The 18548-nt window shown below is 40.9% G+C and overlaps 2 protein-coding genes across 4 annotated transcripts in view; both read right to left on the bottom strand.

Annotated features, from left to right (window-relative positions):
* Nucleotides 1-18548, bottom strand: part of Faul2 (FAU ubiquitin like and ribosomal protein S30 fusion like 2) — a 733200-nt gene that overhangs the window by 342892 nt on the left and 371760 nt on the right. The window lies entirely within an intron of this gene.
* The window catches only part of Nf1 (neurofibromin 1), a 233101-nt gene that overhangs the window by 24046 nt on the left and 190507 nt on the right, over nt 1-18548 (bottom strand). For all 3 annotated transcript variants that reach the window (XM_039085200.2, XM_039085201.2, NM_012609.1), the window contains 12 exon segments: nt 16856-17288; nt 15895-16235; nt 12450-12652; nt 9221-9414; nt 8349-8489; nt 7373-7652; nt 6749-6963; nt 6154-6215; nt 5906-6020; nt 5232-5333; nt 3439-3579; nt 724-850 (listed from right to left, as the gene is read on the bottom strand). In XM_039085200.2, coding sequence (XP_038941128.1) covers nt 724-850; nt 3439-3579; nt 5232-5333; nt 5906-6020; nt 6154-6215; nt 6749-6963; nt 7373-7652; nt 8349-8489; nt 9221-9414; nt 12450-12652; nt 15895-16235; nt 16856-17288 — 2354 coding nt within the window.

Genomic DNA, 18548 nt, shown 5'->3' with positions numbered 1-18548 from the left:
AAGGACTAGGCTGGCCTTGAACTCACAGCGATCTATCTGCCTCTGCCTCCCAAGTGCTGAGATTAAAGGTAGGTACCACTATGCCTGGCTTAGCATTATTATTTATTTTATAAATAAGTATCTTAACAAAGTATGGCTATGAAGCTGTGAAGCCAGCAATGAGCAGTTAAAGCTAGATAGAAGTGCATTAGCTCTAGTCTATTGGAGATGGTTAGCCATAGGAACAGCAATGAAAACTGAAAGAGAGGTACTAGACTGGTACACAGTTAAGAGTACTGATTGAAAACATGCTAGAAACAAGTCACGGAGTGTCTATGATCTTCTCTGAAAAGCAATATGCTCTAAACTGAAAATCCCTTTTATTCCTTGGCAGTGCTGGAAACTGAACCCAAGTGTTGTACGACTACGCTCATCGTCTCCCTGATTCGACGAGTACGTAACATTCGTAATGAACATACTGAAATAATACCATGAGCAGTGTTAGTAACCAGTAACACAGCAACTGGGAGTTTACTGTTAACTGCTTTGTTCTATTAAGGTCTGATGTGTAAACTAGGTCGCAGTTAAATACTTACTGATTGAAACAACTTATACAGTATGCTTTTCATTTTAAAGCAAAACATGCTAGATTACAGCAATTTATCTCAAGTAATCAATTCCTCTTAGTTATTTTTGGCTTCTAGATATAGTTTCATGAGACATTCTAACAAAAAGCCTCTTTACCTTTTAAGAGGTGTCCAACTAGTGCAAAGTTAAAATTAGAGTTGAAATTGAGTCCAACAAAGTGATCCATTTGCTTGCAGTGCCATTCCAGAGGATTCCGGATTGCCATAAATACCTCTTCCGGACTCTATTAAAAACAATCAGGAGATAGATAGTTGGTGGAGTTCACACAGAAATTTCCCTTTTCATTTTCTAGTACTAGAAGCCCAAGCCTACTTTATATTCTTGGCTCAGATGTTTTGCCTAAAAAACTCACATTTTTACTCGTGTTGAACAGTTCTGACATGCTAAGTATCAGAGAAATTATTTTTGGATAACAGAAACCCCTACAAGAACATTTAAGCTACTATAAATGAACTGGTTAAGACAGTAAAAAAGATAAGTAATATAGTGGATAACACAAATCGTTTTAATTTACAACATGGTGTGTGTGTGTGTGTGTGTGTGTGTGTGTGTGTGTGTGTGTGTGTGTGTGTGTGTGTGTGTGTGATGGGGGTCAGGAGGTCCTGGGATTAACCCCAGGGCCTTATGCATGCTAGGCAAGCACTCCTACTGCTGAGCTATATCTGCAGTCCTAAAATACACAATTTATAACTATTGTTCTGGTCTTTGGAAATGGATCTCATCTATCCCAGGCTGGCTGTGAACCTGCTACACTGGCTAACTCCTGATTCTCTGTCTACACCTCTCAAGTGCTAAGATTACAGTCATTAACCAAATGCCCAGCTCCATGTGTCTGCTGATATCATATAGGGATGCACTATGTTGCTTACACACTATGATGCCTTCTGCTGCAGCCTCTCATGGAGCAGGACCTAAATAATAGTACGTAATTATAGTACGTACTATTATTCTAATTCCACCATCCCAGAGAACAGTCTGCTGATTTTAATAAGCTTTATTAACTCTAATGTAAAGGAAAGAAAGAAAATGCTCTTAAGATATTTATTTTATTTGTAAATTTTTTAAAGATTTATTTACATACATGAGTACATTGTAGCTGTCTTGGGACACACCAGAAGTGGGCATCAGATCTCATTACAGATGGTTGTGAGCCACCATGTGGTTGCTGGGATTTGAACTCAGGACCTCTGGAAGAGCAGTCAATGCTCTTAATCGCTGAGCCATCCATCTCTCCAGCCCATTTGTACACATTCTTAACATACAAACAGCCAACAGCTAGCCATCACTTGCAACTACCATTATCTCAATCAACTCCAGAGCAGAGTTATGAAGTTAGTAGACATATTCCAGCCACTTCTTTACTCCTTTCCATTTTGTGAACAGAGGTCTGACTGATAAACTTCAAGGCATCTTCTACCTATAACTTAGTTTCACATTTCCTAGACTTGCAGCTGTTTTGGGTCTATATCACATTATATACATGAGCAAGTACTTTAGGGACTGGAGAGATGGTACAGTAGTTAAGAGCACTTGCTCTTGCAGAGGACCTGAGAACACTTCCCAGAACTCCTATATGGCAGTTCACAATCACTGCCAGTTCCAGATCATTGACCCCTTTGTCTAACCTCAGGGGCACCAGGCACACATGATACACATATGATATACATACAGGGAAACATTCTATGTAAAAAACAAGTACTTTAGACCAGGTGTCTTCACACTCAGGCCACGTTCTGTTTCGACATAGTGAGCTCAGTTCATTTCAAGAAAATTTCAAATGTGTGCATATGTGTACATACGTTTTCTTCAAAACAACATTCTCTTTTCTCTTAAGCTGCTTCTATTTTTCTCCAAAACAAAAGGAATTCACTTTGCATTGGCTTTGAAACTACATTTTTTATTTACTGAGCATACATGTGCCTTCACTATGTGAGCCTGGGAACTGAACGTGGGTTGTCAGGCGAGGTGCTAAGTTCCTCTGTTGCTAAGCCATATCACTAGCCCAATTCTGTGCTGCTTCATTTTATCCTCTAGACTCTGAACCGAAATCTAATCCCTACCTACGTTAATCAGTGTGTAGGGGGCCACTAATGGTACACTTTAAAGGGAGACTAGGCAAATGGGGGTGACAATAGAATTAAATACTTAAAAATTGTATGCAGACTCTCTAACTTCCTTATCTGTTACTAATGGTAAAGATTTTTCTTCAAGTACACATTCAATTAAAGTAAGTTTTCTTACTGAATAACTAAAAAAAATAGACACGCACACACACACACACACACACACACACACACACACACACACACACACACACACACACGTTAAAATAAAAATGAATGAGGATGGAGAATACTCCAACAGAATGACGATGAGCAATCATGAATGCACAGGGTCTGGTGCGGTAGCTATTATTCCTCTTCAGTATTATTTTAAAATAAAAAAAATGTATTTGCTTATTTTATGTGCATGGGTGCTTTGCTTCCATGTGTGCTTGTGCATCAAGCATGTGCAGTGTCCAAGGAGGCCAGAGAGGGCACTAGATTCTGGGACTGGAGTTAGAGATGGTTGTCAACTATGAGCCTTCTTTCCAGCCCTACTTAATTACTATTCTCACCACTAACGGTAGGGCACACTGGTCTAAACTATGGATTAAATAGTTTACTGAGCTAATAAGGACCTATACTCACAATAAAACACACTATAGTAATATCTAGATTATGGACCTCTTTTGACATCTAAAGAACCATGGAAGACAAGGAAGAGAAGACTCAGTGTGAGCAACGTGGCCTCAGAGGAAGGCTTACTCACCTTGTCATTGAATATCCGGAGACTATCCAAGGTATGCAGATTCTGTTCCAGAAGTGCAGTGCCAGCTGAGTACAAGTTGACTTCATCTAGCTGCAGCACAGCCACAGCAACCCAGAAGAGGGCTTTGTGCAGTGGTGAGTCCTGGAAAAGGAGACACTCCAGGTGAGTGAGGTGAACCAAGACACAGTAAACCAAGTCAATGTGTTTCCTCTTCTTTGGAAAACATGAACAGAGGAGCACTTGGCTGTCTCCATGTATCTAATTACAACTACCTTGAGCTAGCCAGAGAGCCCGAGCTTCCACTGGATTTCCCCCAATGCTGGATGCCAAATCCAGTGCCCAGAGTTGGCAGATTCTCTCCAGTAGACTGACACCTTCCCCGTGCTGGTTACACTGCACACAGTGTCCAGGCTAACTGCCCTTCTCACGTACTTTCTCCCTTCCCTGGTCACCTGTGTCCTGCTTTTACCATGCTGTCACCTAGGAAATGATCATTTCCGAACTCCTTCCTGGAAGTGTACTGAATGTAATTCTACTCAACCCTTACACTTCTCTCTATCACCTCTCTACGAGGATGGTGTCTGTTCACCACCCCACTGTCCTGCTTATTTCCAGCTTTAGCTGGAGTCTAGCCTTTCGACCTGTCCCTCTCGTTGGTATAAACTATTATTCATATGTACCCCATGCCTCCCTCCTACCCTTCCCCTTCTCTTGGTAGAGTCTGTACCGAGGGTCTTGTGCATGCTAAGCAAGCACTGTACCTCCAGTTACACCCTAAGCCAGCACACAGACCCCTCTGACGAGCAGGTGCACTGCTCCTGGCTTTACATCTCTTCGCACTGATCCCTAACACACACACTGGGGGTGGTAGTTTACTGACTTTACTTGTTCACATCTCAGCATCCACACCCATCCCAGGCTGCTTATAAACTTTGTTTACTACTTTTGCATCTCTAAACACTACCAGATGCATATATGATACTCTTTTCCCCCCAAGACAGGGCATTTCTAGGCAGCTGTGGCTGTTCTTGAACTTGCTTTGTAGATCAGGCTGGCTTCAAAGTCACAAAGATCACCTGACTCTGCCTCCCAAGTGCTGAGATTAAAGGCTTGCACCACCACCACTCAGCTCAACTAATTCTTATTGGATGAAGAGAGTTAAGAATTTATACCTATCTTTTAGTACAAAGAGAAAAAATATCGCAAACAAGCACAGGAGAAAAGATACTCTATACTTCCTCTGCCTCTACCTCAAACTACTAAGACTTGTGGCGCCATTTTGTCTACAGTTTCTTCTTTATATCCTCTTTCCAAATGGCCCTTCCTTTCCCTTTCCTCTCCACCTCACCTCTCTCACCACCTTTCTTTCTCCATCCTACCTCCCTTCCTTTTTTTTTTTTTTTTTCTTTTCTATTTTTCAGAGCTGGGGACCGAACCCAGGGCCTTGCGATTGCTAGGCAAGCGCTCTACCACTGAGCTAAATCCCCAACCCCCCTCCCTTCCTTTTGAGACAAGTATTTTCTATGTAGCCCTTGCTGTCCTGGGATTTGGTACATTGACCAGGCTGCCTTCTTGATAACAGAAATTAACCTGCCTCTACTTCATGAGTGATGGGGTCAAAGAGGTGTGGGCCACTAGGCTAGGCTGGTCCACTATATTTTCTAACTCTTATGACAAGAGGCTCCACTTTGACTATAATCTCTTCTCTGTCACTTCTTTTCAATCCACCTTATTTCCTAAACTCAGTGTAAGAAAAGGACATGCAGTGCCATGCTAATAATACCAATACTTACCTTATTAAGAAGTGGCTGTAGTTTGGTCAGTGCAATCACTGTGGCTTCTATCAGAACTTGACTGTTGTAAGTGTCAGGTCCCTTTAAACAACTTTCAAGTGCCTTTTAGGAAAACAGAAATCTTTATTTTACATTTCAATGAAATAAGACATTGTTCATCAATGTATACTGTATACTTATTTTAAAAACATTTCTATATTACATTCTTCTAAGGGTATTATATTAATTATAAATTACATAGCTCTATATTAAGGCTATAAGACTTTCAAAACGGATAGATTTAAGTGTACCTGATTAGATAAGAGGCAAATACACTTTTTAGAAGATATTTTCTTTCTTTTTATTTTTGAGACAAGTTCTTTCAAATATGTAGCTCTGGCTGTCCTGAAACTCACGTAGACCAGGTTGGCCTCAAACTCTCATAAAACCGCCTGCCTCTGTACCTAGAGTGCTGGGGTTAGAGGTGTGTGCGTGCCATAACACTGAACTTGAAGGTGGGTAGAAAAGACTTCACCACTTCAAGGAATTGCAGTAAGGAAGAAAGGTTCAAAAGCTTAACAAATACATCTCTAATTACAGCACCAAGACCAATAATTACATTTTACTGTATTTCTAAAAACCCGAAGTATAATTTGTGACTTGGGACAAATATCTGGGAAAAGAGGAATCGGTACCTTGCTAAGGATTCGGATAATCTGCTTTATCTGCCCGTGAGACACACGTTTGCTAATACAGCCAAACACCACAAGAGCTCTTGGCTGCAGGGATGGGTTGTACTGAAATGCAAATCTGCAATTAAAAGAGCCAAGGAACTTATGAAAATCTTTGTGGTATGCACACTATAAATACAAGATGGCTGCTGCTGCAGTAGCTACTGTCAGCAGCACACACCGCTCCACGTTCTACTCAACTGAGGACACACCTTTGAGCCAGTTCCGTCCACTGATCCAGCCACTTGCATGTTGGAATATCTCTCATACATGCCTGAAAAACAGGATACTCTAAATACACGTGTACACAAATGCTTCTAGGAATATTTAATATTCTCATGTCTATAAGTGATATGTTATAAAAAAACACACTCAAGGGGATGGAGACATGGCTCAGAAGTTAAGAGCACTTGTTCTTACAGAGGATATGGGTTCTGTTCCCAGCATCCATAAAGTGGTTTATATCCATCTGTAACTTCAGTTCTGGGGAATCTGATGTCCTCTTCTGGATTCTACTCTGACCCTCAGACACCAGGCACACATGTGGTGCAGAGACATACACATTCTAAAGTACAATGTGTGCTGTAACAGAATAAACCAGTATTTCTTCGGTATATTACAGAATTATTTTTTTCAGATGAGTTGTTACTACATGGTCCAGGCTGGTTTAGACTCCCCTACACAGACTCAGCTGGCTTCAAACTCACAGAATCCACCTGCCTCTTCCTCCTGTGCCACTATACCTTTGTATTTAAATCACTTAAGATATGATTTTAATTTGGTTTCTTGTCATTTTTTCTTACATACCTCCATGATCTCCAACAAAGCTTCTGTGACTGTTTCCAGGGACGTCAAAGCAAAAGTCTCCCTTTCATAGGAGCCAGGAGAGAACGACCGGTCCCGGTAGCTGGAACGGAAGGCAATGACAGCAGCTGACTTGACTTTGCTGATGCCAAACAGTAAGTAAAATTTGGGTAACGAGAACTCTGTCAGACTGAGCCTCAAAACTTGCTTGGTCTCTTCTGTAAATAAAGAAGAAAAACAGTATTTTAATTCTAAAGTGATAATGTTTCCTCTTGAATTCAAGAAGATGTAAATATCATACAAAAATCATTACAACCATTCTCTCTAAATTGAACCTTAGATCTATTAGTGGCTATGTAACAAACCGGCACTAGTGACGCAACACTATCGACTGACAATACACTTTTAGGTTATATGGTAATTATAAGCATCTGCATGACAAACAAAGCCTTTATTGTAGCTAAGGTGTGCAAGTCATTTTTATTATTCTCTTGTTTGATAAAATTTCAAATTACTGCTTGTAATCCTGGTGAGTCGGTGCTATTACAGTAAAAAAATCTATGGCAGTCAGGTAAGGTAGAGCCGAGAAAAGACCTAGGAAAGAACGATGACCTTCTAGGAACTTACCACTAAAATGAAGCTGTGAGCAAGTGCACAGAGAGTGAATGATATTAATGACCAATCCGTGGGTGGAAGCGCGAAGGGACAAAGGACCTGTGGCTACTAAGAAGGTGACAACATGGAAGAGATAGGGGAGATGAGCGGCCACATCCAGGGAGTTGTTGAAGGACAGCATCAGCATATAGCGGGCTAAAATGGCAATGTCGTCCCACATAAGATGCTGTTCTAAAGTTGGAGTTGGAGATAAGCAAGTCTTGTCAATTATTTTACACATCCTTCCAATAACCTGCAAAGAAGAACAAGTTTTAAAAACACAAGATTAAAAGTTCCATCACACAAAAAATTGAGGGCGCTGGAGAGATGACTCAGAGGTTAAGAGCACTGGCTGCTCTTATAAGGAGCCTTGGTTCCCAGCACCCACACGGCAGCTCACAATCACCTGCACCTTCAGTCCCAGGGGACCTGAACCCTCTACTGTCTCTGCAGACACTGCACACGTGGCGCACTACACGTAAAAGAAAAATATGTAAATCTTAAAAAATAAATTCAGGATCCATGAGGTATCTCAGCAGGTTAAGGTGCACATTGTCCAGCCCCATACCTTGGGACCATAGAAGGAGGTAATTGACTCTCTCTTTTTTTTTTTTTTTTTGATTCTTTTTTTCGGAGCTGGGGACCAAACCCAGGGCCTTGCGCTTCCTAGGTAAGCGCTCTACCACTGAGCTAAATCCCCAGCCCCGAGGTAATTGACTCTTACAAGTTATCCTCTGACTTCCTCATGTGTGCGATGGCATATGTGTACACAGACATTCATGTACACATGTCTCCTCCCTCCCTCCCTCCCTCCCTCCCTCTCTCTCTCTCTCTCTCTCTCTCTCTCTCTCTCTCTCTGTTTAACCTTAGCTAGTTAGAGGACAAAAGCTCTCAGATGATAAACAGATATGCTACGGCACAGTCCGTAAGGTTCAGAAGAAGTCCTTACCTTACTTGACACCAGTTTCACATTTCCAGAAGCTAAAGCCACAGCTGTGTCTGCCATCACCTCAGCTTTGATAGACCCCAACCCTCCGGTAGCACTGGTTTTGATGAAACTGTCAAGCACAACATCTAGCAGGTCTGTGATCTGGTGAGACAGGAAAAGCATGTTGCTGTCAAGCATGCTGCCTTTAGTTAAGAAATACTCAAAACAGCCCAAGTAACGGGCATCCTGTTTTACCCCAGACTTTGAAAGTTCTAGACTTAGAGACCTGTAAAACATCCAGGGAAGGATGAGGGCGCCACTTGGTTCCTTCAGAGTAAGATCAGAATTCATAGTTTAAACATTTCTGCACAGCTATCTTCAGCTGCTCAGACACTAAGTCTGTGCTCTAAGTAACACATGGCCAATCTAATTACTTTAATAAGATCATACAGTCAGAACACTGGCTCCAAACTCATTTAAAATCATGTAGATGCTTTACAACATTGTCTAAGCTAAGGACACTGCTTCTTTAAGTGATTATTTTGAAAGAATAACATGCAACTTCTTGTTAGATTAAGGAAAGTTGTATCATAGCCTATGGTACATCTATAAATGCAAAATGTTCTGAATAACTTCATTAAGAAGCATGACTGAGACCTGTGGTGCATATACATATTTAAACGCTATTTACTAGAAATGACCACAGTATCTACAGTTAAACTCTATACAATTACACAAGGAAGAGAGCTCTGAGATGCATTAACTATGTAATTACAGGGCTGGGTACGTGACTGCATGCTTCTGAAGGACAGAGCAGTGTGCTCTGTTTAACACGGGCACCAAGAATTACCAGCACAAGAGAGGCAGTAGATAAGTATCTGTAAATTCAATACCTGCCCAAGGCTCCCCCATATTTTTGCTTGAATAGAAGGGTACATCTGCTTTTCATTTATGGTCATTGTTATGAGTTTATCAAGGATGGCAGTAACCCTTTGTCGTTTGGCGTCATCGTTATGCTTACAAAAACGGACTAGGTTTGACAGCCATGGGGTCATATATTCCAAACAAAGGTGTTTCAATTCAATACCTGTGGAGACAATACTCTATTAGCACAGACAGTCAAGGAGAATGACATTTTCTTTATGTGTATGATGAATATGTTATGTACATGTATGTCTGTGTACCACATACTTGCCTGGTGTCCAATAAGGATGGGAAAGGGTGTCTGATCCCCTGGGACCAGAGTTATAGACACTGTGAGCCATTACATGGGAACTGGCAATTGGACCCAGGTTTTCTGAAGGAACAGCCAGTACTTTTTAACTGCTGATCCACCTCTCTAGCCCCAGTAATGATTCAATCATGAAGGAATATAAAAAGGGTAGAAGATAAAAGATTTTTATCTTGATTTAGGCCTAGAATAACATTTTGATAAGAGGTAAAGACACTAAACTTTGAAAAATAATTTTTTAAAATTATTATTTAATAATAATTAAGTATGCCAAGCTAACAGGTATGGCACACACCTTTAATTCCAGCACCCGGAGGTAGCAGCAGGCAGACCTGAGTTTGAGGAGGTGGTATTAAGTAAGAGAAGCTGATGGACACTAGAAATGCTGTAGGCTATGATCTAGAAGATCCTTCCATGATTATTCACTGTCAAAGCTCATCAATCAACATCTGTTCACTTACAGCTGAGCACTTTACTATAATAAGATGTACCTTAGTTTTAAAGCAGCAACAGAAAAACAATGCTATAAACATCTCTGCGTTAATTCTTTTAAAAAGTGTGTGTGGAAGGGTACGTGTGTCCTGGGGAGGTCAGAGGAGAACTCTGTGGAGCTGGCTTCTTCCTTCTACCCTTACATGAGTCCCAGGGATTGAAGTCAGGTTGCCGGGCTTGGTGGCATGGGACTTTTCCTACCTTGCCATCTTGCTGGCTCCTTAGCATTAATTTTTTTCAGGAAAGATTAAAAAGTAGAAATGTAATGCCAAAAAATGTGAATTGTCTTTAACTTTATTTTTATTTTATTTACTTTTATTTTGTATGTACTGGTGTTTTACCTGCATTTATGTCTGTGAGGATACTGGATCCACTGGAATTGGAGTTATAAATGGTTGTGAGCTGCCATGTGGGTGCTGGAAATTGAACCTGGGACCTCTGGAAGAACAACCAGTGCTCTTATCCACTGAGCCAACTCTCCAGACCCAGATGTAAATATTCTCAGGGGTCTAATCAACTTCTAAATGTCTTTCTAGAAACATTGTCCTTGTTTACGATGCTACAGAACCTCAGGATTTAATCTTTAAAAATGTTTTTCAGTCTGATACCCACTAAACCATTTCACAATTCTTTCAATATGTATTTTTTGTTAACAAACTTAAATTCTTTCCTTAGTATTACACTACTGTGTTTCATTTAACTAACCTACAGAGAGCTCTGAACTAAGGTCATTGATCTTTCACATTCTGCCTGAAGCTGTCCCCCAGGTCTAGCTTAGTCACACACTCATTAGTTTTCTTTTTTGTAGGGAGATATTCCAGCATCTCATGAAGCTTTTCCTTCCTTCCTTCCTTCCTTCCTTCCTTCCTTCCTTCCTTCCTTCCTTCCTCCCTCCCTCCCTCCCTCCCTCCCTTCCTCCCTCCCTTCCTTTCCTTTCCTTCCCCTTTCTCCTGTGTTTGCTTGTCTGTCTCACCCACCCTATTCACATAAAAGCAACTAAGCACCCACTTCTACTATCAACGCTTCTACTCAATCCTCAAATACAGCCAGAACTTACTTCGGTACGTTTTGTGAAGATAACCTAAGTTAATTCACTCTCCAATCATTTCTTAAGTGACTTCATCTCTCTAATCAGTTTGTGACACTTCAGCTGTCTGTTTCTCTTAAACAGATCTGTTTACTGATTTTTGAACATTCATGTTTTGGTAACTAGGCCATTATTCTATGTACAGTGAGGAGACATCTATACTATCACATTCTCTCTTTCTTTATAACATTTTCTTAGCTGCTTTTTTTCAATAAAATTTAAAATATTTTGAAAATTTCAAATTCCATGGGAATTTCAAACTCTTTGATGGGACTGTATTAAATTTGAAATAGTCTCAGAAGAGCTGTTTGTGCAAGACACAGTCTGTCTGTCCACTCACTCAGGTATCTTCATTTATCATTATTAATAACTTTGTACTTTTCTTGTTTCTCCAACGTACACAATCTCTCATGAGCGCTACACTCCTACATCTTCCACTTGATGGGAAAAATAGAACAAAATATATCTACACAGTCTTTTTTCTTTTAACTAATTTACTTTATGTGTACGGTGTTTTGCTCGTATGTTATGTCTGTGCAGTGTGTGCATGTAGTGCCTGAAACATCCAAAAGAAGGCAGCAGATCCCATGGAACCGGCTTCACAGGTGGCTGCCATGTGGGTGGTAGGAATCAAACCAGGGACCTTTTACACTGCAAGAGTAACCAGTGCTTTTAACCACAGAGCCATCTCTCCAGCCCCAATCTGATGTAGTCTTGATGAACTGTTAAAGCACTTAATCACCTAATACTGAGATATGAAGATATGTGTTTGAATGCAGAATGCAGGGGAAAGCTGTGTGTATTACAGGAAGGAGAAAATGTCAGGAATGAAGCTGGGCAAAGATCAGCAGCTATGTTAGTACAGGGGATGGAGGTGGACAGATGTTAAAGAGAGTAGATATTAAATTAATGAAATTTATTAAAAACAAACTCAGTACTGACTCTGGATCTGGCACTAACAAATGTCCAATAGAAAATCATAGTCCCAAGTCAACTATACAAAAGAGAAGCAAGGAGGTATGTGTAATTCTTGTCTATGAAAAGAAATGCTAAAGTTCATGGAGCCAAAATAAAGAAGGAAGTCTTTCCAGCAGCCTACAGGAACGAGGATCCCACCGAGCTCTGATGGGTCTCTGCATTCCGCTGGGATTTTCTTTAGAGTTCCTTTAGTTACGGTGTACCACAGGGGGAAAAAGCAGTTTTTAAAATGTAAAAATGTAAGTGAAAGATTCCTAGTAAATTCCCAAACAAGAGAGTTTTCTTTAAATTGTCTTAAGAGTCATTCTTAGTATTAAGGAAAGTCATTACTTACTAGATTTGCTAAATCCAGAAATACACTCTTCCAAAAACTCTAAGGTGAGGTGTGGCTCGTTGGCTGCAAGCGTTTTACTGATAGAGACAATGAAGAGGGTGTTGTTGGCAGGGATGCATAACCCTGATGTCTCTAGTAACTGACCTTCGATCTTTAAATTAAAGGTACAAGTTAAGGCACACAGGAGGTTATAGGCAGCAGACCTAAGAGAAAACACGAAGGAGATTGTTTTACATTTTCTTTTTGTTTGTAACTACATTTCCCCCACAACATACAACTCAAGACTTATCACAAAGCATGCTCGATTCTTTTTCAGTGTTACAATTGACTAGAGACAGAATGTATGGCAAGTCCCAAACAGGAGAGTGTGAAAAATTAGATCATAAAATTAGTACCAGAAGAGCCCATGATGTTCCTAAAAGGTGCCAGCCTTCCTAGAAATTTTCATAGGAGCATAAAACAGTGAAGATTTAGGGTCTTTGGTAATCAACAGAAGGAAATGACTGAATAAAGGCATGCCATGTATTAGTGAGGTCAACACTCTGGTCACAGTTACTCTTTCAGAGATCCAACTGAACAGAGAATGGGAGGTGAGGAGGAGCCTGGTAGTGCACGCCTTTCATGCTGGCACTAGAGAGGCAGTTGCAGGCTACGAATATGAGGGCAACCTGTTCTACATAGAGAGTTCCAGACCAGTCAGGGTTACATAGCGAGAGAACTTTATGCTTTAAGAGGAGGCATCTAGTCAAATAATGTTCGAAGTGTTAAAGAAAGGATATCCTCAGAATGTCTGTGTTCTACAACTGACACTGTAAACCAGAGGTTAAAATCAAAATTAACTCTCATTAAAGGATGCAGCTGCCTTTTCCATTCCATGACCTTATTCTATGACACACAACCACTGGAACCAATCATGTATTAGCTATGGTCTATTAGAACAGAAAGTATATTATAAATACATACAAATATATTTAAGCAAACTACAAAAGTTAAAAAACACTTGAGCTTTATGCTACAGCAGCTCACTGTTAGAATGTTTTCCTTACCCGTGTGAGCCCTTGGGTCTATCCCTAGCATTTCAAAATAATGCCCTCCATCCCACCCCCACCCCACTCCTAACAACGAATCTCAGGCTGGGTTTAAAGTGCAGCAAAACAAACAGCTGGGCTGCTCGGTGAACTTCCAATTTTACTACCTCTGAATTTCTGACATGGTGACACAGGAGGAAAACGCTATGGAAATGTAAGTTTGCCCAAAAGTGTTTTATTTTCTCTGGGATGATATACTTTACCAATGAGTTAAAGCTGTCCACTGGGAAATGATATGGTTTCACTTAAACTAAGATGGCCATTAGCACTGTTTAGCAAAGTTGTCAGAGGCCAAGGCATTGTGGCACAGGCCTGTACTCAGCATTTAGTAGGAAGCTGAGGCAGGAGGATTGTAAAATCCAGGCTAGTGCTTCTAAAACCAAAATACCCAACTGATAAACAATAAAAATGTATTTGGAATTGAAAAGTAAAGACAGGCTTATAGCTCAATTTTCCTAAAAATGAGAACACATATTACTGTTTGTGAGTTTACCTTTCACTGACTCATCAAGTCAGACTATGCTGATTCTACTTTACATTATGTAAGAGTTAGAAAAGCCTGGGCTGCTATAACCTGGGTATGTATCAACGAGCCTCCTAGGATAAAGGAGAAAGCCCACGTAACATTTACCAAGCCACTTGTGAGTGTCCATGAGGCTATGCAAGTTAAAAAAAATCTGTTGATTATTGTCTTTAAAATTTGTTTTTCTTTTTCCTGAGACAGTCTCACTATGTAGCCTTGGCTATCCTATAGTTTGCTATGTAGACCACGTTGGCCCAGAACTCACACATCCACTCTTGTGTGCCTCCTGAGTGCAGGTATCAAATGCATATGCTACATACCTGATTTACAAATTTTAATTACATTTATTTATTTATTGTATGTGTGTGCACGCATGTGTGTACACATATATGGAGGTCAAAGGACAACTTTGGGGAGTCCCCTTCCTTTCACAATGTTACTCAAACATAGGTTAGGTTGTCAGGTTTGTGATGAGCTCTTTTATCCACTGAGCCACCTAGTTGGACACATTTTTTCCTTCTAAATAAAGGCAAATTTGAAAGCTTAAAAGGCCCAGAATAAATCCTGGGCTATGCTATATCCTAAGAGAGAGTTCCTGAATCTGAGGATTGAGTGTCTCTTATCTAAAATGACCACATTCAGATGTGCTATGGGTTTGAAATAATCACATAGATTTTACAGAATGAGCACCTATGATTAAAAGTTCTGAAATGGGGTTGGGGGTGGTAAAAGTGGCTTTAATTCCTGCAAGTTCTCGGCCAGCCAGAGATAAATAGAGAGGGACCATCTTAATAAACCGATATGTTCTAAAGTCTGGACAAAATATGTAAGAAATTTCAGATGCTGGAGCATTTTGGATTTCAGATTAGGAAAGTTCCACCTCTATAAGTAAAAATTTTAACATTTCTAAGATAAATTATCCACACATGGAAAGGAGAGGGAAGAGAAGGGAGGTGGGAACAGGGGGTGGGAACACACCATTTGCTAAGCACAAACCATTGGCCTGTGCTATACTAACTACCCTACCACAAGTGCTACTGTTAAACCTTTACTTTATAGGTGCATTAGGAAGGCACTGTTACCAATTTTTACCAAAAAGGAGAGTTCAGAACTATGCTGTGTGACAAAATAGCAGTTCCCCCACCCAAACCAAATCTGCTGACTCTACAGGCTGGTAGGACAGATCAGAGTAGATCAGGGTACATAGGGTGGATCACAATACCCTGTGCTCAGGGTAACTTCTTTAAGGGACTGGAGATGGGGCTCAGTGGCTGAGCATATGCATCCTGGGTTTATACTTCAGGAGGGAAAGAGAGAGGGGAAGATGAAGGGGTGGCAAATACCTTTCTTCTCTACTATCTTTTTTCCCTCCTTCCCTCTCTCTTTCTTTCCTTCCTTTTTAAATAGTTTTGAAACCAGAACATGTATTTCAGGGCTGACAGTTGAAACCCTTCATGGACCTGCATCTGAATGTGCAGTAGACAGTGTTTAGGAGCCTCATGCAGGACTCCCCCACCCCCACCCCGCAGTGCTTTGTGTCAACACTTCCCTTACACACAAGTCATCTGGATTTTACTGATGTTCTCCAAACAGTAACATTCCTTTTGTTCATGTTGCTTCTGTTGCCAAGGCAAAGGAGAGAGCAACAGAAGATTTCTTTAGAGAATACTACCGAAGTGACACAGGTAGATGCAGTAATGCATTTGATTCACTAAACTTTAGGCCTTCCCTAAACAACGGCACTCTCAGTGATATATTGTTTAATTTGAGGTGAATTTAATAAAGGAAAGAAAATTAAAAAGAAAAAAAGGAAGGGTGGGAGAGAAATACCTACCGTAAACTAGGGTCTGAACTGCCCAAATTCAGTAATGCGATATTAAGCAGTGTTCCAGGGACATCTTTTGGTCGAATCTTGGTATGCTGAGGGATGGAGTCAGGCTGTGACAGTTCCCATCGGGTCCTGATATGAATGATAGACTGAACAATGGCTTCACACTCTTGGTGCATAAAGGTCAGCGGTGTGCCTTGGTTTGCAATGGTTAAAGTGAACTGGTTCTCATCAACTAGGCAGATCTCTTCGATTTCAGAAGCATAGTAGATATCATTTAGAAAGACGGATTGCCCCAATACTTTTGTTCTTTCTGCTGAGGTTACCTGAACAGCAGTAGAACCAACCTGAGAAACGGTGTGAGGAAAGAATAGATTATGGTTTCATAGAATTCTCAGAAGCTCCAAAACAAGTACTGAAGGGTAACACCATTCTGGAAAACCATGACCCGATCAACAGAACTACGTCACTGGGTCCTTTCCACTCTGCACACCCAGCTGCTGGGCAGAGTTCAGTCAAGAACTGTCTTCCCTCTCTATACAGCATTTCTTCTGCCTTGACCCGAATTAAGTACTTTAAAAATTAATCTAATTTATGTGTATGAGTGTTTCCCTGCATACATAGCTCTACATCACATGTGTGTCTGGTGTCCTTGGAAGCCAGAAGATCCCTTGGAACTGGAGTTACAGACAGTTATGACCCATCATGTGGGTGCTGTGAACTGAACCCTGGATCTTTAGAAGAGCAGCCAGTGCTCTTAACCACCGTGCCATCTCTCAGGCCTCATGAAAGTGTCTTGTAAGTGTGCAATTTTCTGCAGGACCACAATAAAGATCGAAATCTTGGTCTTCTCACATCTGGATGGAACTTATATTGAATATGAACTATGAGAACACCTGTAGAGGTCAGAATATAACCTGGTGAGTCAGGAAGGGCAACAAATATTCAAAACCGACCAGAGGTTTACCTTAATAGAAACTTTGGTGTCCTTGTGAGCTAGCTTGAGCGCATTGTGGAAAACCTTTAGATCCTCTTCCAGTGCCAAGGTAGCAGCAGGGAGCTTCTGTTGCTCGTGCTCTATGTGCTCAGCCAGCTTCCCAGGACAGTCGATGAAAATGAGCCTTTTGCTGCCCTTGAGGCCAGTCAGCAGCCGCTCATGGTATTTGGTGTACTCCCTGACCCAGGAGTTACAGTTATAGATATAGACTGCAGACACGTTGTCATAAGCAAAGCCAGGAAAAACAACAAACCACTTAGAGAGGAAGTCTGTTTTAAAGCGATTGCTAGGCCCAGTATGGGTAAGGTCCACTACAATTTCATATGGCTTTGCATAATATGGCTTTAAAGTCAGCAAGACATGGTATATCAGCAAATCCCCATTGATTTGGCCAGTTTTGAACCTAAGGAAGGCAACAAAAAGAAGAAAGATCGTTAAGATGTCTGAATGTATAGAATATAAATTTACTTTCTTTTGTTTTACCTTTACTAATTGTGTGTGCATGTAAGGGTGAGCACAAGCATGCATGTGGAAACCAGAAGACAACACAGCACACCCATGGAGGTAAGAGACAGTTCCACTCGCTTCCTACCAGGTATGTTCTGGGATTAGATTTATGCTGTCAGGCTAGCAATGACAGCAGAGTCACCTGCTGGGCCATCTCCCTGACCCCTTTGAAAAATTCTGCTGTTAATTTTTTCATATTTCTAGTTGTGAGTTTAGCCTTTAACAGCTGAGCCATCTCTCTGGTTCTGACTAAATTTTTAAAGAGAACAATGATATGAAACAAGTCTTCAAAGTATAGATTTTTTTTTTGTTTTACATTTTCAAGACTTTGAGAAATAAGGGTAAAGAGAGAAGGAACAAATTCTTTAAAAATTATGGCAATAGCAACAAATCTGCCCATCAAGAAAGAAGGAAGCCAGTGAAGTGCTGAAGGAGGCTGGGTGCACCATGCTCCTCAGAGAAGCCAGTGGCTGGAAAAGATGCCCAGAAGCTGTAGCCAATCCACGGAGCTGATCTTGAACAGAAGGTGGCCCAGCAATGAACGCAAAGACTCAACTCAGGACAATGAAGCCAGAGGCCCATTTCATAGGCTAGTTTAAGTTGCGAGAGTTTGAAAGCTTTCTTCCATGTTTACAATTGAGAAGAGACGCAGCCCTGGGATTTGTTTGTTCATTTTGTTCTGAAGACAGAATTTCTCTGTGTAGCTCTCTATGCTGGAACTCACTCTGCAAACTCACAGAGATCCAACTCCCTCTGCCTCCTGAATGCTGGGATTAAAGGCCTGCACCACAACTGCTTGGCCCAGGGATTATACATTTATATTTTGGATAGGAAGGAAAAGCTTTCCTCAAAAAAGAAGGAGCTGAGAAATGAAAAGAGAGTCTGGGGTCTTGGCCATAATCTGAGTCATAGATAAAACTCTCCCCCTTGGTTAGATTTATCCACAGACTGTTCAGCAGTGTAAGCCAATGTTCCATGTTTTGATTAAACCACATTAGGTCATACACCATGTCCACTTGGCTTGGGTCCAGGAAATCTCACTGGAGCAGTGAAGGAATCAAGAAAGGGCTGACACAAATGCACATGGAACAGGCTGGAGTAAATACTGTACCACTACTGCAGCAAGCCTGACCCTCAGGAAATGTATTAGGTACAG

The sequence above is a fragment of the Rattus norvegicus genome, chromosome 10, assembly GCF_036323735.1.
Source record: "Rattus norvegicus strain BN/NHsdMcwi chromosome 10, GRCr8, whole genome shotgun sequence".
Lineage (NCBI taxonomy): Eukaryota > Metazoa > Chordata > Mammalia > Rodentia > Muridae > Rattus > Rattus norvegicus.
The sequence above is the reverse complement of the archived record's forward strand: the minus strand, read 5'-3'. Positions and strand labels throughout refer to the sequence as shown.